The 22,918-nt window shown below is 41.3% G+C and overlaps 1 protein-coding gene across 1 annotated transcript in view; it reads right to left on the bottom strand.

The window, feature by feature from the left end:
* Positions 1-20,670, bottom strand: part of kirrel3b (kirre like nephrin family adhesion molecule 3b) — a 322,138-nt gene extending 301,468 nt beyond the window's left edge. Inside the window, exon 1 of the mRNA XM_041809908.1 lies at positions 20,563-20,670. Coding sequence (XP_041665842.1) covers positions 20,563-20,605 — 43 coding nt within the window. The 5' untranslated portion in view covers positions 20,606-20,670. The remainder of the gene's footprint in view (positions 1-20,562) is intronic.
* Positions 20,671-22,918: the final 2,248 nt, after the last annotated feature.

Below are 22,918 nucleotides of genomic sequence, written 5' to 3'. Positions count from 1 at the left end.
GCTCAATCTAAAAAATTTCCAACACTGACAGAGAGCTGAGAATCTGTGCTTTCCAGCAATATATGATGTGTGGTATATATATTACGGTAATGTAGAACAGCACCGTGAAAACGGCAGCTTTAGCAGAAGACGAGTGAGAAAGGAGAGTGAAGAAAGAGAGTAAAAGGAGAGCGAGGACGAGTGGTGATTAGTTTTCTAAAAATAGCGTTAGATAGTGGCATTTGTGTGTCTCTCATGTGCAATAACAACATGTTACTGAGAATGTTGAGAATGCATTTTTCCACCTTTATTTGCACTAATTGTCATCTATGTATATAGTTATCTTTTGCACTGTGTTTTGCACACCCAGAGTCCTAGACTCCAAAAATGACTGCTGATTGTTGTAAACATGTATAGGTTCACATTTCAAATGTCAAATCAAAACTTCATGAGCAATAACAACTTTTCTTCTCATAAAAGCCATGAAAAACAAATCTGGTTTTGTGTTTTTCTTCTTTTAAACTGCTGACAATTCCATATAATGTGCAAAAATCATTAACCAGATGTTGAAACATCAAGTTCAAGTACTCCTGGGAAAAGGGACCAAAGCTCTAAGACTGAGGGCATTTCCTGACTGTTTTACAGCCAGAATAACAAAATATGTCCAAATCAGCATTTTTAGATTCAGTAGGTAAAGGGTTAATTTAGGGCAGTTGTGGCATAAACCTTACTTTGGGTGGTGGTCTAAAACATTTAAGCACTGTATATATAAGGGGTTTTCTTCTCCTTAATCCAAAACTAAGGTCAAATAATCCAGCAGGAACTCAATTAAAAAACCCTGCTGTGTTAGTGAATGTATTTTTGTCCTACTCTCAGTCAGTATCTCTGCTGACAAAGCTGAGAAAATGCTTTTTTGAAATAAGAATGAATTTTGTCCTAAAATGTGTTGAATCAAATGTAATGAATTCAAACTCCTGACTTTGTAAATGAATTATTAAAGAGAGAAGCTTTAGAAAGTCTTTGATGAAAGTTAACCAGGATAGAGTGGAATCTGTGTGATTGACCTTCGCTCTCCATGAAGCCAAATTATGAAACTCACCCAGGACTGCTTCAATTAGCTGTATTCTATCAAAGGGATATGACTCAGCCACATTCACGGTCTGATCCCTGTCTGCTCTCAGAGCCAGGGCCTTCACTTTGCCAAGCTGGGAGCTTTCAGTCTTTCAAATTAAGAGGAACAACAGCTACTGGGCACCTGGTACTCAAGCCTCTGATGGGGTAGCGTCACATCACGGGGCCGTCGCTGACATTTTGGCTGACTGTTCTTCCCTAAGACTGGTCACACAGTTGGAGTGGTCCATTTGGATCCCTTGGGACCTGCTTTCCTTTCAAGGGTTTCCTAGATGGCAGTTTTCATCCTGTGACATCCTGACCAACGTTTTCTCCCTCTGCCGTCTCTCCCAGTGTCTGCTGGTGTTCACCTGTTTACACATGAACGCCATCAGACAGCCATGTCTGAGATCATACAGTTACTAAATACTAGAACTGAAAGTCATCATAACGTTTAGAAATCCACAAAGTAATCTGATAACTCTAACAGATGTTTCCTCTTCCTCATACATAAGCTTCGCCAACAGAGCAATCTTCTGACGCCTTCTTCTGGAGGGCAAAACAAGGAGAGAGGGAGGAGGAGACCATTTTAGAGTCAGATAAGGGATGAGGGCATTAGTCCTGTTCAGGGATTCTCTCATTATTCTCCATTTTCAACAGAAGCAATGATGAGAACGAAACATTTCCTATCTCTCAAAGTGGCAATTTGCCCATTTAATGCCTGTGTTATGCAGGCCTGACATCCTTTCATCCAGCCTCTTTGTGCTAATTTAATTCTTTTTCCCTTTTATTTCTGGGCTGATAATTCTCTATTTATTTCCATTAGGCTTTGTTTGTTCACAGCGATCTGTTGCTGTAATTTATTAGAGCTGTCAGCTTAAATGATGTGGCATGGCGACACGGCCCAGCTCCCCCTTCTTCCTCTCCTTTTATGGAGAGCTGCCCTAGTTTTTGAGAGGGAGACATTACAATTAAGGTGGCGACACAGACCCCCTGGTGGCCATGCTCAGGGACCAGATGTCCTGTCAGAGAGATGCCGGCCCTCACCTCTAGGGAGCTCTGGGTTGAAATCTGGTTCATGTCTCTGTGGGGAAATGCTCCTGCTCCTGTTCCATCATTAATTCAAGGATAACCCATTCAGGAAGTATGAGCTGGTTTTCTGTTTGCCTATTCTGGGCTCTTTCACAACAAAACGATCCCTCTTTTCTAGTGGCAGCCTATCTTTCTCACTCTACCGACAGTCAGGATCGCTGATGAGACCAACATGATGCATGCGATGCATTAGTCATCCGACAATATTGGATTCTTAAAAGCCTGATAACCACTTGTAAATTGACACAAAAGAAGGCTGCTGGTGAAGCAGGCAGGTGAATCAAATTAGAGACAGATTTCAAAAGCATCAATTTGTCTCTGAGATTCATTTTAGATTTCCTGTTGAGGCTCATTCATGCATCAACACCGTTTTGTTTTGTCACCTCATTAACCAAGGAGTAAATGAGGCTGACTTTTCAAACAGCATCCAGTCTGTTTAGCCTGATAAAGGCTCCGGATGTTTGACAGAATCGCCGCTGTATGCTTTACATGTCAGAGAACAGGAGACCTCACTATTTGGATGTTTTTTTCCACTTCTAAGCCCTGGATACTTTCTCTCTCATTTTGTCCTGCTCTCCTTTTGTCGACGGCGGCTGCTGGTTTTTGAGATGAAAGACACTTGTTTGGCAGCCTTCAAAGAGTCACACAACTCTGAAAGTCACTTGTGTTACAGAGCTGTTCATTCTCCATTTTATTTCCAATATGGAGGTGATGATCAAAAGGATCAGAGCTGGGGGGAAAGCTAAAAGATGTCTGCTTTGGAGTAAACAACAATAGCGATCCCCAGGCCGACACGAGGCGCTAGTTTAATGACTGTCCTTCAGCCGTGCCTGAGACCGCACATGTGACTGCTGCTAAATCACAGGAAGGGTTCCAGCGTATTCCCTCTGAGGATGTCGGAGGTCGGTGTACTTCCTGGCAGTTTGTTTTCCTGTTTGAAACCATGACTGAAAAAACGAGAGGAACTGTCCTTATTACGTTTTTTCGTTTTAGACCACAAATGGAAAAAAATGCAAAACGAGCTGCTTGTCCATTTTTTTTCGTTTTTGACCGCAAATGGAAAAAAACGCAAAAACGAGCCATTTTTCATTTTTTTCATTTTTGACCACAAATGGAAAAAATGAAAAACAGCTTGTTTGTTTTTCCATTTTTGTTTTTTTTTTTCCAAGTCTGTTTGTTTCCTTGTTTTAATGCAAAACATGAGAAGGAAATCATGTGACCCAATGGGAAAGGTGAGCATTTCAAAATAAAAGCCTCCATGTCCAAACAAGAGCAATCTATTGTGTTTAACAGTATGACAATTGCCCAAATTGATATATATACAAGTTATTTATTTAATGTATGACTGTGTTGTTTGGTGGAAAGATTTATTTGTTATTGTGTGTACAAATAAATAATCAAGTAAATAACAGACAAGAACAGTCAGAGAAGTGCATACAGAGAGTGGGTCAGGCTGAAAAAGCAGCCAGTAGATGGTGATGTGACATTTTTTGTTCAGCCTTCTGGCACATACTGTATGTGCCATACACACTGAACAAACATACTGTAGCGTACAACTACGAACTGCCAGGAAGTACACGGACCGTCGGAAAACTCACTGACGGTCACTGCTAACTAGCCAAAGAATGTTCAGACAGGGAAGTTCATCTGCATATGTTAGCTTGATGCTAACACATGATGGACATTCCAAATGAATGGTGGGGCACATTTAGCATTTAGCTTCATGCTAACATTAACTGGCTGATACCTCGTTAAATCAATCATCATTAACGGATGACACTGATTCTCCTGAAAGGTCATTTCTCATGGACATTCTTTGTCTGTTAGCTTCATGCTAACATATAACGGAAAATGTCATAAACAGGCTAACTGAAACCTCTGCTGCCACCTGCTGGAAGGAGGTTTGTGATGCATCCATGAAACAGGACAAAACATGCATGTTTTATAGTGTCTCATAGCACACATCCGCGACCCCCTTTTGAGTCCCGACCCACCAGCTGAGAAACACTGACTTGGAACAAGGGTGTGTACTTAATCATTTAATCTTCATCATCCATTCAACTCCTTGACTGCATCATTTTATTTTCAGACAGATGTTTAAACATTGACTGAAGGCGTGTCTTTCCTTGTGGCGTACGGTGGGTGGGGCTCTGATAGCCTCCTGTAAAAATCATTTAACCAAATATTTACAAAAAAAAAAAAAAAAAACAAAATGAAATATAAAGACAAATCCAAAGTGTTTCTTCATTTAAAAGAGGTAATACCTCAGTTGTGTCTTCTGACTTATTGCTTTCTTCTTCTTTTGTTATTTAAAGGACGTTAGAAAAACAGCTTTCACAGGCACTAGCACCACCATCTGGTGGGAGGACTACATTACCACCAGGGAACAGTAGAAACATGAATAAATACAGTTTTAAATTGAGATAATAGTCTTTTATAATTTTTGATCAGAAAACTGACCCATATTCAAGCTAATATTTCTCTAGTATTAATCCATCCAGCTTTATTTAGACAGCTCTAAAGTGAAGCTGAGGAATCTGCACTCATTGGTGGGTTAGAGAGAGTCTGCAGATGAGGGGCGGCAGTAGATTTCAAGCCATTAACCCTCCACTCAGTGTGAAGCGCACCCATCTGGAGGACTGCTAGAGATACAGCTCTATTTCATAAGTTAGTTTGAGCGGGTTTTAGCTGCTGTGTTGGAGTTTGTACAGCTGCCTGTCAATGGCGGTCCTGTTAATAATTCAACCTCATAACCCGGGAGAGCTTAAGGGCCATGCACTGGAGGTGATGGGGGGATTGATGACACCCCTGAACATCCCACTGCGTGCTGCCATGATCGTCTTTAGATGGCCCTCTGCATTTTTAATGTCCTGCTGTGCCAGTGTCACACTGCATTAGGATGGTGACACTGACTCTCTCAAGTAGATCCCAGGGAAACATAAGCTGAGAGTCCCACCGGGGTACGGTGTGACCAGGTCTGAGAGGGTCTGAGCGGTCTTGTAGAACCCAGAAGGATCTCTGGCTCATTTGCTGAACATGTCAGAGTGTTCTTCGCTCAGATTGTGATCTGATTGGATCCTGATGGGACAGCTGGCAGATTGCATCACATCCTCTGCCATGAGAGTGTGAGTCTGCGTGTATGAACGGGTGAACGTGACAGTCAGGGTAGCAGCTTCAAGTGGCAGAAAGACTAAAAAGGCAATCCACTCCTGGTTTTTTAAACACAAATATATAAACAGCATTACTCTACTACTACTAAAAAACCTCCTGGCATCCTTATAAACATGAAAACACACTGATAAGTACTTTGAAGCAAAGCTGTTTGTAGTTAATGTGAAGTAATAAAATTAGCATACAACAGCAGTGAGGATAATCAGGTTTGTGCTTGTTTGCACATGTGCAGCAACAGTCTCCTCAGACAGCGAACACACTGGCATTAAGGATTAGGGCTGCAGGAAGCAGATATGTTTTCATTTGTGACAAGAATGCTTTCCCTTTGAGATTTCTCTCTTTGCTTTTCCTGCATTGTTGCTCTTTCTTCTCCTCTCCCGAGCCTTAGATATATTTGTTTACCTTAGAAGGCATTGTATTGTCATTACCATCATCCGTCTAATAGAAGATAACATTGCCTTCCAGCAGGGAGAAAATCCTCTAGTCATCCTGAAAAAAATGAGAACAGGACTTTGCCTAAATGCTACTTTGCTTTCCCCAATGACTTTATGAAATCCTTCAGATGTACGTTCTATTTTTATACTTCTTTTTTGCTGTCTGCACCAGTATCGCCTATTGTGCTCTGAATAGCCCTCAGAAATATAATTTCACATTTAAAGACGGTGCATTGTCACATTTAGACGTTATCTCCAACTCAAACATTGCACCGCTTTCAGGGGAAAATAAATACACATTTCAGCAATAACAGTACTACGTTTTCCCATCATGCCTCATGGATATCATAGATGAAATGGGACACAGCGATCCTCTAAAATAGACGCTGCACCTGTGATGATGGCACTGCTGAAACGAGCTGCTCCTGCTTCCTGCTCTTTAAAGAAGAGGAGTTGACCATAGTGGACCCATCTATCCGCCATCTCCATTTTACCTGATGTTAGTTCTTTACAGGCCACCGTCCACTCATCCGTCATTACAGGGGCCTTCCTCTAGAAACATTATGGCTTTAGATAAGGCTCCAACAAGCACACATGGCTTTTAGGGTTCTCTCTAATCCAATCTCTGCTGTGGAGTGCGTTCATCATCGTGCACCGCAGGCATCTGCCATGTCCCCCTGCTCTTCGCTGCACAGAAAGTAATGGACGTTCACCCCAAGGCCTTCTGGTTCCTCCTCAACTGTTTGTCTTCAGGTTGTCTCTGATGGGTCTGCCCTGTGGTATTTTGATTCGATTAAATCAGGTTTAAAAGGTTAGAGACGGAAGGAGGGAAGGGGTTTGCCCTGCCCAGTATAGTGAGCCGATCCTCTGCCATTGAGCGTTGGGTGGTGGCCAAACAAAAGCAGAAAACCAAAATGACTTCTGTGCTCCTTTGTGATTTGCACTAATGTCCCCCAGGGACTGAGCAATGACCACGGCGAATTCCCCCAGGATGCCGGCCAGATTGAAAACCCCTGCCAACACATCTGAAAGGATAGCAAATCATTTAAACTCCCCAATGTGCATTAGCATTTTTCCAGTGCCCAGGCCAGCCTCCACAATATTAAACTGCACTTGATAAAATAAAATAAAAATCAGAGAGTGCGACAAGAGCTCTTCAGCCTCCAAATCAGCCAAGTGAAAACTGAAGTGGCCTCTAGAAAATTAATTAGACTTTAATTACCTTTGTTTACTCCAGCAGGTTTCTGATATCTACTAGAGGAGCTCTGCAGAAAAACAAGCTACTTCAGATTTAAGAGGAGCTACGGCACAGTCACATATATCTGAGCTGATCCCGCTCATCACACCACATTATTACTGCAGATAAAAAAGGCCTGACAGCGTGTCAAAAACTCAGCATCAACACATCCTTTACAGGCATGTATGCATGTAGCATGGTCAGTACTGCGGTCTAATACTGCAGATAAAAAAGGCCCGACAGCGTGTTACAGCGACATCAGGAAGAAAAACTCAGCATCAACATATCCTGCACCGCAGTGTTACCCAACCAAAAAGCCAAACTGTTGAAAAATAGCTTTGCAAGAGCCACAATCTAAGTGGTGAAAAGTGGCAATAAAAACAAGTTCAAGCTGGCAAAAGTGGTTAAAAAGCTGCAAAAAAGTGGCCAACAATGGGTGAACAGGGGTAAGCAAAAAGGCAGAAAATGGCAAAAACTTGGTGAAAAGTGACAAAAAATGTGGAGAAAAAGTGGTAGAAATGGGGGAGACGTGACAAAAAATGACTCACAGTTGGCAATAATGGGAGAAAAAAAATCCGCAAAAATGTGGCAAAAAAAGAGTGAAAAATAACAAAAATTGGCAAAAAGCAGCAAAAAGGTGGGGGAAAATGAGTAAAAAATAACTAAAATTGGCAAAAAAACAGCAGAAAGGTTGGGGAAATGAGTGAAAAATAACAAAAATTGGCAAAAAGCAGCAAAAAGTTGAGTGGAAATTAGTGAAAAATAGCTAAAATTGGCAAAAAGAAGCAAAGAGGTGGGGAAAATGTGCGAAAAATAAGGAGGAGATGGGAAAAGTGACATTTAATGGAAGGAGACAACCTAAATTGGCAAAAAGTGGCAATAAGGAAAAAAATGCGGTTTGCGAAAAGCAGGAAATAAGGGCAATGGAAATATACAGGCAAAATAAAAGTTGACAACTGAATTTGACAATGAAAGCCTGCTGTATAAGTGTGGGAAACAAATTGCAATGGATAATTCTGAGGTCAAAAGTTCCCTTTTTTTATGGTTTTCCAGGGGAATCATATTTCAAATGTAGACATAAAAGATCCACATGTGGCTCTATAGCCATACGTTGAGTATCACTGCTTTACAGGCATGTATGTATATAGCAAGGCCAGTACAGAGCCAGAACAGTCTAATAATGCAGAGCCATACATGTTCCAATCCTGACAGCTTTTCCGTCTGTTATTCTGCTCTGGCAGATTGCTCTTGGTAACGCAGAGAGGGTATAGATGTAAGCGCGTCTCTCCCTGCATGTCTCTCCTCATGATGGCTGTGCTGGATAAAGCTTCGCCTCGTAAACAACTATAATGACACAGAGCAACAGCCCCACACTGAATACACCAATAGAGAGATTCTCCATCAGCATTCACACCCAGTATTTCATGTCAGACAGTTCCTCAGGACTGGTGTCAAACGCTCCTGCATTTCCCGCAACAAACGTTGAAATAGGAATGAAGCTGGCACGGCGCCAACACGAGTGGTGCTGAAAGAGTTTATTGTGGGGGAGGGGCGGTATGTGGGGCAGTTTCTGGCTCCTTTGCTAACATTACAATCCCAACCAGTGAATGGCCCTTTCTTCCCAATTGCTTAATTGTCTTAGTGGGACAGGCAGGTGGCTCAAAGCCTCATTTGGCATCTGGTGAAAAAAAAAATCACATCGACATGGAGCATGGGAGTGTTGGGGGAGGGCTGCATATTTCATTCTCAAAGCTACACAGTTCCCTCAGATCTCAGAAAGTTTGGACTTGGATCAGGAGCAAGTTTGTGTAGCTATTGTGACTGATGTGCCTTACTGAATAAAACATCTTTGGGTATCAGTGCCAGATCAAATAGCCCTCGGAGAAGCCATGACTCTAGCTGTCAGTGTCGTCTGCCACAGAGGAATGTTCTCCCATTAGTTTATTAAATAGAAGCCATCAGACTGAGCTCAGTTCAGGTTAGCGCACAAGCAGGACGCCACTGTGTGTGACGAGTGAAGTCCAGACACAAACACGGCTGCAGGGCTGGCCTCAGACATGAAGCACTGCACATGCACGAACATGCACAGAGACATGGCCACGTTCATCCACAGGTGAGAAGCTCTCACAACCTCACATTCTGCTCGTACAAGTTAAAAGGCTGATTTGCATTTATATTGCCATTCAAGGCTTGCAGCTGTAATTGTGGTGGCACAGTAGCAAATGCACTCACATTAACACACAGAATTCAGGTAAAACATGCAGTATGAAAATCTCCTCCATGATTCTGTTGTTATAAATCTTTGGCATGAGAAGCCAAGATAGAGAAGGAGAGAAACCAGGGGAGAAGGATGGGGCTGAGTTCATCCAGGTTTAATATTGAGCTGTCCCAGAAACTTCCCAGCAAACACTAGGAAGTCCTTATCTGATCAGCAAACCAATTTCTCAAGTGCCTCCTGTGCTGAAGCACCGCATGCATCTTCTGGGCTCTCTCCAGTGCAGCCTTTTACAATCATGACAGTCTATGGGCCGTTTAGTATTCTCTCGCATGATTCCAGCAATGCTGAGACACGTTGCATGAGTTAGGTTGCAGAGTGGAAATAACACTGCATGAGATTTACTAAAGCTTCTAGCTGTAGATCTGCACAAAAAGCACCAACCACAAGAAAAATGGGACAGAAAGTTTCAAGCCAGCGTGGCCCATCGAACCTCTTTCACATACAAATGAGTCTGTCTGGCTTTTTTTTCTTCTTCTTTTTAGGTGCAAAGCTCTCTGCGTAGGTTACACACACGTTAATGAACATGCCTCGGCCTCTTAGGAATAAAACAAAATACATTAGTGGCCATATTTCATAACAAGCTAGGGTGTTAGTGAATATTAGTCAGCTCAGGCAGCAGCACAGATCAGGCACCTCATTAAATCTAACCTCAACCTTCACACTAAAAGCTGCATTTGCCCCGGTGTCAAATCTAAGTGTGAGGCATTTTCAGTTTTTTCTGTGACTAATACACTCTAATTATTTAGGCATATTGTCAAACTAGCAAAACTTCATTTTCCCTGCACTTCAATTTACAGCTACAGGGTCTCTACGTTCAGAGACGTGGTCTCCCAGCTGCTTCAGGAGAAACTTTTATAGAGGATTTAACTCCACCTAGGGAAAGTAGTGAAAAAATGAAACTAACAAAAACAGATCTGTGATGACAAAAACTGACTAAACTAGACTAAGACTAACAAGAATAGATCTGTGATGACTAAAACTAGACTGAGACTAACAAAAATAGATCTGTGATGACTAAAACTAAGACCAACAAAAATAGATCTGTGATGACTAAAACTAAGACTGACAAAAATAGATCTGTGATGACTAAAACTAAGACCAACAAAAATAGATCTGTGATGACTAAAACTAAGACTGACAAAAATAGATCTGTGATGACTAAAACTAAGACTGACAAAAATAGATCTGTGATGACTAAAACTAAGACTGACAAAAATAGATCTGTGATGACTAAAACTAAGACTGACAAAAATAGATCTGTGATGAATAAAACTGACTAAACTAGACTAAGACTAACAAGAATAGATCTGTGATGACTAAAACTAAGACCAACAAAAATAGATCTGTGATGACTAAAACTAAGACCAACAAAAATAGATCTGTGATGACTAAAACTGACTAAAACTAGACTGAGACTAACAAAAATAGATCTGTGATGACTAAAACTAAGACGTACAAAAATAGATCTGTGATGAATAAAACTAAGACTCACAAAAATAGATCTGTGATGACTAAAACTAAGACTGACAAAAATAGATCTGTGATGAATAAAACTGACTAAAACTAGACTAACAAAAATAGATCTGTGATGACTAAAACTGACTAAAACTAGACTGAGACTAACAAAAATAGATCTGTGATGACTAAAACTAAGACCAACAAAAATAGATCTGTGATGACTAAAACTAAGACCAACAAAAATAGATCTGTGACGACTAAAACTGACTAAAACTAGACTAACAAAAATAGATCTGTGATGACTAAAACTGACTAAAACTAGACTGAGACTAACAAAAATAGATCTGTGATGACCAAAACTGACTAAAACTAGACTGAGACTAACAAAAATAGATCTGTGATGACTAAAACTGACTAAAACTAGACTAACAAAAATAGATCTGTGATGACTAAAACTGACAAAAACTAGACTAACAAAAATAGATCTGTGATGACTAAAACTGACTAAAACTAGACTGAGACTAACAAAAATAGATCTGTGATGACTAAAACTGACTAAAACTAGACTAAAATGTAATGTAGTTTTCGTCGGGACCCCAGGTTTGGCAGAGAACACACACCAAGATTTGGTACCAGATTTAGACAGGAAAATAAATGCTTGGACTAAAAGTAAAGACTAAAATGTGAGGACTTTTATGGACTAAAACTAGACAAAAACTAAAAAGGATAGAAATGACTAAAATGTGACTAAAACTAAAATGCATTTAATTTAAAGACTAAAACTGAAATTAAAAATAGCTGCCAACATTAACACTGGTCTCTGATTTATACTGTGTCCAAGCTGAACATGCTTTTCCTGATTTTAAACGATAAAAAAGAAGAGAATTTAAATAATAGAGGGAAGTGTATTTGCATCACAGCCCAGATAAGATGCTGGTTTTCTGCCGCTCACACAGTTTCACCTGTAACACGGCGTGTTCCTGTTTAGTTCTCCTGTTTCTATGACAGATGTTGAGTCAAACACAGTCATCTCACCCATGCAGAGTAAACAACACGCTCTGAATCCTGCATGGCTATGTTCCATGATATCGTCTCTGTTTTTATGAATATGGGATGACAATTTTCATCTTGATGCATTAATATAGGAAAGCTGCTTGGCAGGAAAAATCTTACTTTAAAAAAGAGTTCAGTCCTTCTGGATTATAAATGATGTGTGAGGCTAAATGACCATTTAGGTGTATGGGCAAAATAAAGCCTCCGGTTTCCAAACTTCATATTGTTGCTGTGTTTGAACCCACCTGTGTTTCACTAGCAATCACAGCCCCCAATGGCACGTTATAAAGAAGCCATCTATCAGAACCTTGGCTAGGTAGAGATGGGATTAGTAGACAAAAACACCCACATTCTTTCTTTTAGCCCTGCTGAGCCTGTGCTTTGTCCTCTACAAGGAAAAATAAGTCTGGACGTGGCACTGCGACTCCACCGACGGCTCCCCCAGCATCTGTGTAGCCGCTTTTATCAGGAAAAACACAGCCTCTTGTTTCCTGTGCATTAAACTGCAATTTAGAAGCCATTAATCCATCCCATAATCCGTCACCAAATACAATCCTGACTGGGGTCACAGAGGGCTTCCACACATTTCTCTAACAGCAGATCTTAAACGTTCCGTCAGACCTCCAGAGTAAAGCTCGGACTTCCTGAGATACCAGGATAAGGTCTCAGAGGGACGGAGGAGTCACAGTGAAGACCCAAATAAAGACGTGCAGTTTCAAACCCGGCCTCCACAGGTGACCTAGTGATCACTGCAGCATCTGGTTGAATTACTTAACACTACCGCCCAACAGACATGTAATCTGGGATAATGCCCTTTTGCTGAGTGCTCCAATCTGGATAAATTCATCCCCCAGGAATGAGATCCAGCGGCAGAGTCTCAGAGAGAGAGCGAGGAGATGAGGGGCTTGGGGGTTGATTGGTTGGTACTAAAGAAGACTGTTGGGGCTGAGAAGAGAGTATGGATAATGAAGCCCCACAGTAAACAGCTTGATTTTGTTGACTGACTGCATGAGAGGCAGGAGATCATTGCCTGGTTTTTCCAAGAACTCTCCAGACCAATCATATTCCTTCCTGGCTGACCTGAATCCTGACAGACTCTAATCTGAACCGTCCTCACTTTAACGTTACCTTCAGTTAAAACAGGACCCAGATTCTGGTTCAGATGAACGCATGCCTACACTACCTCTGCATCTGTGTTGTTTGAGTGATTTATTTGTGTTAAAAATCCACAGAAGACACGGCAATCTCACCCAAAAGGGGATTTTTCTTGGATATAGCATCTCTCATTAATACCATAACAACTGCCACACTTAGGGACTTACAAATTTCAGCTGTCAAGCAGAAGCTTCTGCAGATTATTTATTCATATGTTTACTTATTACCATAAATATCCAACAGGGCACTCGGCTCAGGGGATTACAGTAGGCTTAATCTATGGTGGCACAGAAATGAGCAGGGGTCACAGCGGCTGAGGTGACTTAAGCCGGCTCGCTTTGATGGGACATGCAGTACAAACAAGAAAACAAACGGCGTGCCACAAGGCTCCATCACGGACTCGTGACATCATCTGTCAAACGCCGTGTTTGCATGGCATGATCCAACCGTGGCCAGCTATGACTCAGGCCACTGGTCATACCAAGAGGACAAGGGCATGCCTGTGCTTCTGAGCAGCCTTTTAATCATCCTCCTTCATCCATTACAGACAGGAAGCTGGTCTGCACCTCCGGGGGAAGGCAAAGGATGGCATCAACATGATGTCAGAAACATTTTCAGCAATTAAGAAGACTAATTAGAACAAAAATAAGAGGTGCAGAGAACATGAACAGTGTCAATAGAGTTTGACAGACAAACATTTCAAAGGGAAGGATCCTGAACCCTCCAACTGGGTTTAGTCCTCTAAAAACACCCAACTATCATGCACAGCACTGATTCCTCCTGATGTAATATCCCACCCTCTTTTATATATTTCTTTCCAATCTACACAAGGCAAAAAGCTCAAAAATAATCTTTTAGAAACCCCATTTGCATTGAAAAAAAGGTGAGGTGGATTAACAGACAACATTCAGGTCCGTAGAGAGCATGAATACATAAATATGGTTTTATTCATGGCAGCAGAACTGATAGTACACATGTAGTTAGCATGCACTGCTGATCTCTATCAGTCACCGCTGAGCATGTTAAAGCAGAAAGGAACTCATGGTTAAACTCACCTAACTCTGTTAGACCAGGGGTTCTCAACAGACCCCCAAAATAAAGGTGCCAGAAACCGGGGACCCCCACAGTACCTGAAGCTGGTTGAACACAGCCATGAACACTCTACAATAATCATGTGGAGACAGGGCCGCCCATAAGGGGGGATAAAGGGGAGAGCTTTCTGGGGCCCAGCCAAACTGGGGGCAAACTAGGTCAGCAAAATCATGGTTCATTCTACAGTTTAGTTGCAATAACCATATTTTATATTAAACCTGAATAAAAACAGTTCTTAACAAAGTAACAAATATCTTTTAAAGGATAGTCTTCTTAAAACTCTACATCGTTTTTTTCTTCAAAACAGAAATAAAATGGATTAAAAATAGCTACAATGGGTTAAAATGGCAAAAAATGGTGGAAAAGGTTGTCAAATGGGATTTTAAAAGTAGAAGGAAAGGGTTAGGCTGCATAAGAGAGGCAGCAATAAATGGCAAAAAAAGGCAGAAAAAGTGGTGAAAGGGGATTAAAGTGGCAGAAATGGGTTAACTGAGGCAGAGAACTTTGCAAAAGTGGGTAAAACTTGCAAAATGGGCATAACAAATAGTCAAATGAAATTAAAATGGGCAAAAAGAGGTAAAAATAGGTTAATATCCATAATAATGGGTCAACAGAGACAACAATAGGCAGTAAGCAGCAAGAACTGGATTGGAAGTGGGAAAAACATTTAGAAAAAAGTCTTGGAAACGGATTAGAAATGACAAAAATGGGTTAAAATGAGCAAAATATGGTAGTGAAAATTTATAAAAATGGGTTGAAAATAATAGTGACAAAACTGTGTGGGGGGAAAGAAACATTTCAAAAATATTTTTTTGTTTTTTAAGGCATCTGATGATCCCCTCGAAGTGTCTCATGATCCCAAATGGGGTCCCGACCCGGACGTTAAGAACCATTGTGTTAGCCAACCATAAAACATTTTAACATAACAAGAGAAATGCTGCATTTAATGAGCTAAACAAAAAATAAGAAGAAAATAATAAGATTTGTTGGCAATGCATTTGGCAATTCAGTTCATAAAAAGTAAATATACATTAGTGCTGTTAATTGATTAAGAAAAAGAATCAAGTTAATCACATCCCTACGCTGTGATTAATCATGATTAATCACAGCATTTCTTCAGTTTTAGTAATTTTTAGATTTAAACTTTTTTATTATCAAGTGTTTATTTTCATTATTTTAACTTTATGTACAGCACTTTGAAAGCACTTAATACCAAAATCTATCTATTATTATTATCTATAAACAAACATTTAAAATACGACCTTTTACTTGCATTTTTGTTAGAGATATGTAGCGCTTTCCTCATATACAGCAGCCTGGGTTCTTAACATTAAACTTGTCCAGGAAATTGTAGCATGAAATGAGTTTTTTATAGTGTCTACCTGTTAAACAGCTACCTTTAAATCCTCTTCTTTAATGACACACATGAACTTAAAAAACTAGTGCGTAAATGTATAGGTGTTTCCTCTTTTAACCCCTTACACACTTTCTTTTAACTGTTCTTATTCATTAAACTCACAAAGAGAAAATGTGAGTTTTAGGCATTTATTGACAAAAACTAAATAAAACGACTTTTTTTTCAATCCACTAAAGTTTAGCGAGCACAAAATTCTGTTTTCTCAAGCTGGTAACTCTAGATTATTACCTTGAGTGAATATAACAATCAACCTTTCAACTCACGTTATGGCCCCTTTAAGCCTCCGTAGAACACTAAAGGTTAGTACCAGGCCTTATTTCTGCAGATTCTAAGCTGATTTAACTCCTCATCTGCTGAGTCCTTAATCACACCAAAAATAAACACAAATGCTGGAAATACAAGAAAATAACCTCTCCTAGAAACTCTGTTATGATGAAGGAAGGAACGCTGGCAGCACCGTGAATGCCTCAGGGACTCACCAAGATGCTCCAGCAGGTAACAGTCTCCTTCCTGAACGGATGATGATGAAGAAACCACAACCAGAACTCCAACGCTAGCTCCGCCCCTCCTCTCATCCAACATGCAGGTAAATCCACACCCCTCCTTTCAGCGGGAAAACAGGAACAGATGTCCACATCTCCATCTCGGCCATGAAGACAACAAATCCAAGGGCAAGGCAGTAGAGGAACGCCAGGTCTCTCTCAAAGAAAAGCTCAGCACAAGAGTCAGTTCGGTGCCATGGAGAGTCACTAGCTCTAACTAGCATGATACTAACCGAGAGTAGCCGACTGGGTTATAGTCTGTTTTTAAAGCACAAAACTTGTCCACAGCTTGTGGTTACAATAAACCTTATTTAGCTCCTGGAGATAAGCTAAAAAGGACTCACTCTAACTCACTGGAAACTGAATAAACCTAGCTAACGGCTAGCTGCCATGCTAAACGTTACTTAAACATGCTGAGAGAGAGAGCACACTGCTCCGTGCATCTAGCTGATCTCTCCTCTCTGGCGTTTGTCCCGCCCCTCAGCCAATCACAATTAAATAAACTTGATGTCTCTCTACATTGACAAATTAGAAGCAGGTATTGAAACTCACACAACAAAATAGTTCATCACACCTATTGAGGGGAGTACTTTCAAACTACAAAATATTTTGTTTTCAAAGTGACCGTAACTTTAACGTTTCTGCTTTTAATCACATTTTAATGCAGTAAATTCATAACTATGAATTTGCACTTGGGCTTTTAACAGATTTTAACTGACATTTCAACTCCATGTTTCTAACTTTGGGTTTTAAAAGTTTAGATTTTAACTCTGGGATTAATGCCAGCGTTACAGATAAATTAGTACAAGTATGGTGCTTAAATTTGCTAACATTAGCAGCATTAGCTATCATGGCTTGATCCTGTGTTGTTGTTAGCGTCTTTGCTAACATATATATATATATATATATATATATATATATATATATATGAGATGAATATTTCTAATCCTAATGTTCTAATGCATTTTGACTCTATTGTTTTGTCCTTACAGTTTAGGTTGAAGGTGTCCCTTTTGCCTTTTTGTCATGTTGTTTTTTTTTTTTTTACAGTGTCTTATCTTTTTTGTTTGTGAAAAACTCTTAGAACCATGGTTCCTCACGTTAAAGCTGATGAGCCGGTGCTGCTGGGTTTCTCCTGCAGTGATGAGGTTCTGCCACTCTGTTTCATGAAAACAAAGACGTTTTCTTTACCAGCTCTGATGGAAAAGGGCCTCATATTGGGCCTCCAAATGACAAAACACACCCTGATTACCCTGCAGAAAACTCAGATCAGAATACAGACAGCTCTCACAATGCATGCTGGAGTTCTTTTAGTCGTGTGATCAGCTTCAGGAATAAATCAGCAGGAATAACACGTCTCGTGAAAACATGCAGGGAACAAAAACAATGTTTGCATCCAGATTAAGGGCAATAAATAAATGAATTAGCTCTGACATATCATGGTCATAATCTGTAACACACAGCAGTGTGTCTTGCTTACAAATAACTGCTGATAATTATGAGGCTGAAAATTGGTATTTCTGTTTGCATTGTAATGGGCTCTTTTCCTTCTGTGTGTTTTTTTCCTTTTGGAAAAGCGAGAATGATTTCTCCATCTATTAAAAAATCCACACATCCAGACATGACATTGGAAAGACATTTAATTATACTTTGGTTGAGAAATATGTATCAAAGCCTGCCGCCCATGAAAAGCGGATTTAGAGTCGTCAGACAGCAGTTAATAGACAGCAGTAAATGAAATCGGCTGGTTGGGGGTACTAAGACATGCTTTCCAGGGCTGAGGAACAGCTTAGTCTGGCTGGCTGCTGAAATCAGGACTTCTGACAGAGAGATATTAGGAGGTGGGAGATAATGAAGGAGATTTTTTAAGAAGATTGGGATTCTGTTCCTGTGCTGCAGCGCTGCCCCTAGTGGCCAAGTCCTGTTGCAGATAGCTCCAAAACAAGGTGTTCCCCCTCACGAGTGGTCCAAACCCACTAGCCTAGGCTGTTTGCATATTAATTTACCAGAGACGGAAAAAGAGAGATGGAAGAGACAATTCTAAGAGGCCTTACGCTGAACACTGACAATGTGTGATTTCTCTGTAGCACATTTTCTCCCAAGCCTGGCACATCCAGTACAAGACTATTCTTAAACCGCCCCTCCTCCATCATGCTTGGACATATTTCACCTTCTGCTCCACACAGGCGGGGGTTCTCAATCACAATACATCTCACAGCAAAATAATAAAAAAAAGGGATTAGTTTCAGAGACTGGAGGTGACTGTGAGAAATGTGCAGCTACAAGGTGAGGAGTGAAATCAAGAGCAGGAGAAGAATGTGAGACATGCTGGACGCTGTATAGATGGGATGGGAGAAGGATCTGGAAGGAGGTGTTGCAGAGAAATGGACCAAGTCTCGGACAAGTTTGGCCTGAAGTGAATGTTTTTCTGGATGCTGTCCCAGATCTTCCTGACTGTTGCTGTGTCATCTGTCACAGGCAGGAGACGTGACAGCAGAAAAGAGTACGGTTCATGCGCCAACAGCACAGTTGGGATGGCTTTCATTCCCCTTATTCTCTCTCTCCATCTTTCTCGCTCTGGACCATTTATTCCTCTAAGTTGTGAGAAAATAAATTGTTCAGCGCTTCTGCATATGAAGTGACTCTGCTTCTCTCTTACTTATTCCCTCATTTTCACGCTCTCCCTCTCTCTCGCAGGATAGCTGCGTCTAAGTATATGAGAGCTATGGCCACAACTCCCCTCTATTCCCCTGTTCATAAAAACTAGATTGTTTTCCACAGCTTTCTGCTGACACTGGCTTGGCACATAAACAGAGCCGTAATTTGTACAACAACAGTAAGCTACAGGGAAGCACTTTTTCCTCCCCAGAGGCATGCATAGAGAAGGAAGGTTGTTATCCCCTGTTTACCTGGCAGGAAAAGCACTATTTTATATTATGGTAATAACCAACTGTGCTGAAATGCACAGCAGTCCGCTCCTATCCCAGCTCTAGCAATCGCCTCATTCCAGCTTATACCAAAAGAAATATTGTCTTTGTTTTTCCCACAGAACTTCTGCTCTGCAGGTAGATATGTGGATGGAAATTTCCCAGGATAAAAGCCCAAATCAGAGAGCTGCAAGTGAACTTATCAAGCAGATTTGAATGCAGAATAAAATACCCAAGAAAGAGCAGTACAGTGCAGGGTGATACAGATTCAGGAGAAGTCAGATGTGGAAATAAAACTTAGCAGATGCTGAGCAGAGAGCAGCACAACAGACTAATGACTGATCATGTATTTCTGCATGGCAGTAAACACAGATGGTGCAGAAAAGACAGAACAATAAAATCACAGGAACAGAACAAGCAAAGCCGCAACATCAGGATCAGTTTCAGCAGCATGTAAAGGCTCAAACAAAAGGCCGCGCTCTGGAGAAAGAAGCTCATCCTTCACCTGGACCAAAACAGCAGACAATCAGGCTGACGGCGTCTCTGACAGGCGTCTGCACGTGCTGCTGAAAACACCAGGAAATGCCCAGAGAATCCAGCCATCACTTCATTTAGCTGAGGAAACGGCAACATTGTTTTCCTCCTTTCTACATGAAAAACCATGAATCAGAACAATTATAATAACAGCAAATGCTTCGTTCTTTTTATTGTCTCCGATAAATCAAACAGCTGAAAGCAGAAAAGCAGCTTGTTAACCAAGCATCATTGGTCTCAGCAAACACGTCAACACATTTCCTCTACTCTTTTTAACAGAGAGGCGACGTCTCCCTCTGGGAAAGGCCCGTACACACTTAGAGTCTGGTCCACTGTGACAGGGTCAGGGTCTGAACCCTGTCAATGACCCTGACCCCGGGGATGCCAACCAGGACAGCGTGGTGGGACAAGGAGACAAACATCCCCCCGTCCGTATCTCACTCACACAACAGAGAGAGAGTTTCACCGCACTTTTCTCACCTCTATTGTTTTCCAAAGACAACCACCTGGTGGCAAGCGGGGGAAACAACTAATTCATCCTCATTCTGTCCACAAACAGGCTGTCTGGGAATAAAAATAACAACAGTCCAAAGAGCTGGAGGTGGTAGGCTTTACGCCGAGTCTGCCCTCTGAATCACTCCACCGTTAACTTTTCCTCTCCTTTCTTCCAAACAGACACCCTGTAGTGGGACTCAGCGGTGGAAAGGGCTGTCAGTTCAAAACAATGTGACTCAGGAGTGAACGCTTGACTGGATTGGACCAGGGTCACAGGGTTTTGTTTGTGTGTCTCTGTGCGTGTGACAGGAATTCCAAGCCCTCACTGGGAACATTTAAGTTATCCGTTCTTCCAGCCATGGCAGCCAACTGATGGAGGAAAGTGCCGACTACGTGTGTTCAACTCAAGAACAAGCAAAGAGACTTCTACTCTTTCTCCTCTGCTATGACATCAGAGGTTAAATCTGAACACAGGAGTGCCTTATCACAGTCAAGACGGTTGGAGATGAAGCAGCACAGACACAAATCCCAGCTATGGCAATCACAAGCACATGATAAATAAACAGCCAGTTAAGGTGGAAAACTCACCATGTCCGCAGATCCACAGGAGCAGGAGGACCCAAGGGATCATGACTCAGGAGTGCAGGGGGCAAAACCTACGAGAAAACAGTAGGCGAGTGTGAAATTGAAGTTGGCAGGCACAAAGGCATGCACGAGACAGAGCTCCTCTGTGCTGCTGGGGGGGGGACGGATGCTCCAGTCCCTCAGCGGTGTCTCCTTTAACTCGTAGAAGGCTGCTAGTCAGTCTTCAGTCCCTCTCCGTCTCTCTCCTCTCTATGTCAGTCTTCAGTCCTTCTCCGTCTCTCTCCTCTCTGTGTCAGTCTTCAGTCCTTCTTCTCCGTCTCCTCGTCTTCAGAGTTGTCAGTGGTCAGCTCTGCCTCGCATGCTCTCTTGTTGATGTGCGCTTGTAGACTTTCTGTGTCTTCGCTACTGACTCTGAGCCTACACACGCTCACTCGTTCTCTCTCGCTCACACGGTTTCCCGTTGCCCATCCATCCTCAGTCTCCTCAGCCCTCACTTGCCCCCCTCCCTCCTCTTTCTCTCTCATGCTCTCTCTCTCTCTCTCTCTCTCTCGCTCTACCACTCATGTATAGCAGACACAGTCAGAGGATAGACTCCTCCTCCTCCCTCCCTCCTCCCTCCTCCTCTCTCTGATTCTCTCCCTCTCAGGCGGACTGTCTGGGTGGCTGTGGCTGAGTGTGAGGCTGGGGGACTCGGGTCCTCACTCTGGGAACGAGGGCTGCCATGGGAGAAACAGAGAGGGTGAAGCTGCAATTAGAATAAGAATAGGAGCAACTTGGCATCTATGGCTACAAATAACACAGACATCCACCAAACAAAAAGCCCCCCCCCCCCCAAAGACCCCAGCCTTTTTTAGATTCTAGGGACGGCACTGAATTTTGGAAACCGGGAGCCGTCTTCCCTGGAAATGGATAAAGACCACATTAGCATTCAAGACCAGAGCTGTGGTATTCATTCGTATCCGATTTTTATCAGGGCTGAATTAGATTCATAGTCACTCACTCAAAGAGCCATGATGCAAGACGTCATAAAACGGGTAAATGCACCGCATACTTAGTAACAAGGGCTCCTCCTGGTTCTGCCTGTTAAATATTTAAAGAGGGCATTTTTCTCCAACCCATACCATGTCCACCTCAGACTATTCTAGATTTCGGACCACAAAAACACTGAGCTCAACTTTAGAAACTATGGGGAGATGTAGGAATATCACACATAGACTAAAAATCTAAAACTCACAGATTAATACTCTTCACATTCAGGAATGGGTGGGTCATAAATCAGAGAAATAGATTTATCACACAGAGAGAGAACGACAGAACTATAGAATGATGGAATGATAGACAGAACGATAGAACTATAGAACTATAGAATGATAGAACGATAGAATGATAGAGAGAATGATAGAACTATAGAATGATAGAACGATCGAATGATAGACAGAACGATAGAACTATAGAACTATAGAATGATAGAATGATAGAACAATAGAGAGAACGATAGAACTATAGAATGATAGAACGATAGAACGATAGAGAGAATGATAGAACTATAGAATGATAGAACGATCGAATGATAGAACAATAGAACTATAGAACTATAGAATGATAGAATGATAGAACAATAGAGAGAACGATAGAACTATAGAATGATAGAACGATGGCATGATAGACAGAACAATAGAACTATAGAATGATAGAAGGATAGAACGATAGAATGATAGACAGAATGATAGAACTATAGAACTATAGAATGATAGACTGACAGAACAGTAGATAGAACTATAGAATGATAGACTGACAGAACAATGGATAGAATGACAGAACAGTAGATAGAACTATAGAATGATAAACTGACAGAACAATGGATAGAACGACAGAACAGTAGATAGAACTATAGAATGATAAACTGACAGAACGATGGATAGAACGACAGAACAGTAGATAGAACTATAGAATGATAAACTGACAGAACGATGGATAGAACGACAGAACTATAGAATGATAGAACGATGGCATGATAGATAGATAGATAGATAGAGAGACAGACAGACAGATAGATAGATAGATAGATAGATAGATAGATAGATAGATAGATAGATAGATAGATAGATAGATAGATAGACAGCTAGATAGATAGATGGATAGATACATACATACATACATACATGCATAGATAGATAGATAGATAGATGGAGATAGAAAGATAGAGAGAGAGAGACGTAGAGAGGTAGAGAGGTATACAGAGAGGTAGATAATCAGAAAGAGATAGATAGAGAGAGAGAGATAGAGAGAAAGAGAGATAGATAGATAGATAGATAGATAGATAGATAGATAGATAGATAGATACATACATACATACATA

The sequence above is a fragment of the Cheilinus undulatus genome, linkage group 2, assembly GCF_018320785.1.
Source record: "Cheilinus undulatus linkage group 2, ASM1832078v1, whole genome shotgun sequence".
NCBI classification, from domain to species: Eukaryota; Metazoa; Chordata; class Actinopteri; order Labriformes; family Labridae; genus Cheilinus; species Cheilinus undulatus.
The sequence above is the reverse complement of the archived record's forward strand: the minus strand, read 5'-3'. Positions and strand labels throughout refer to the sequence as shown.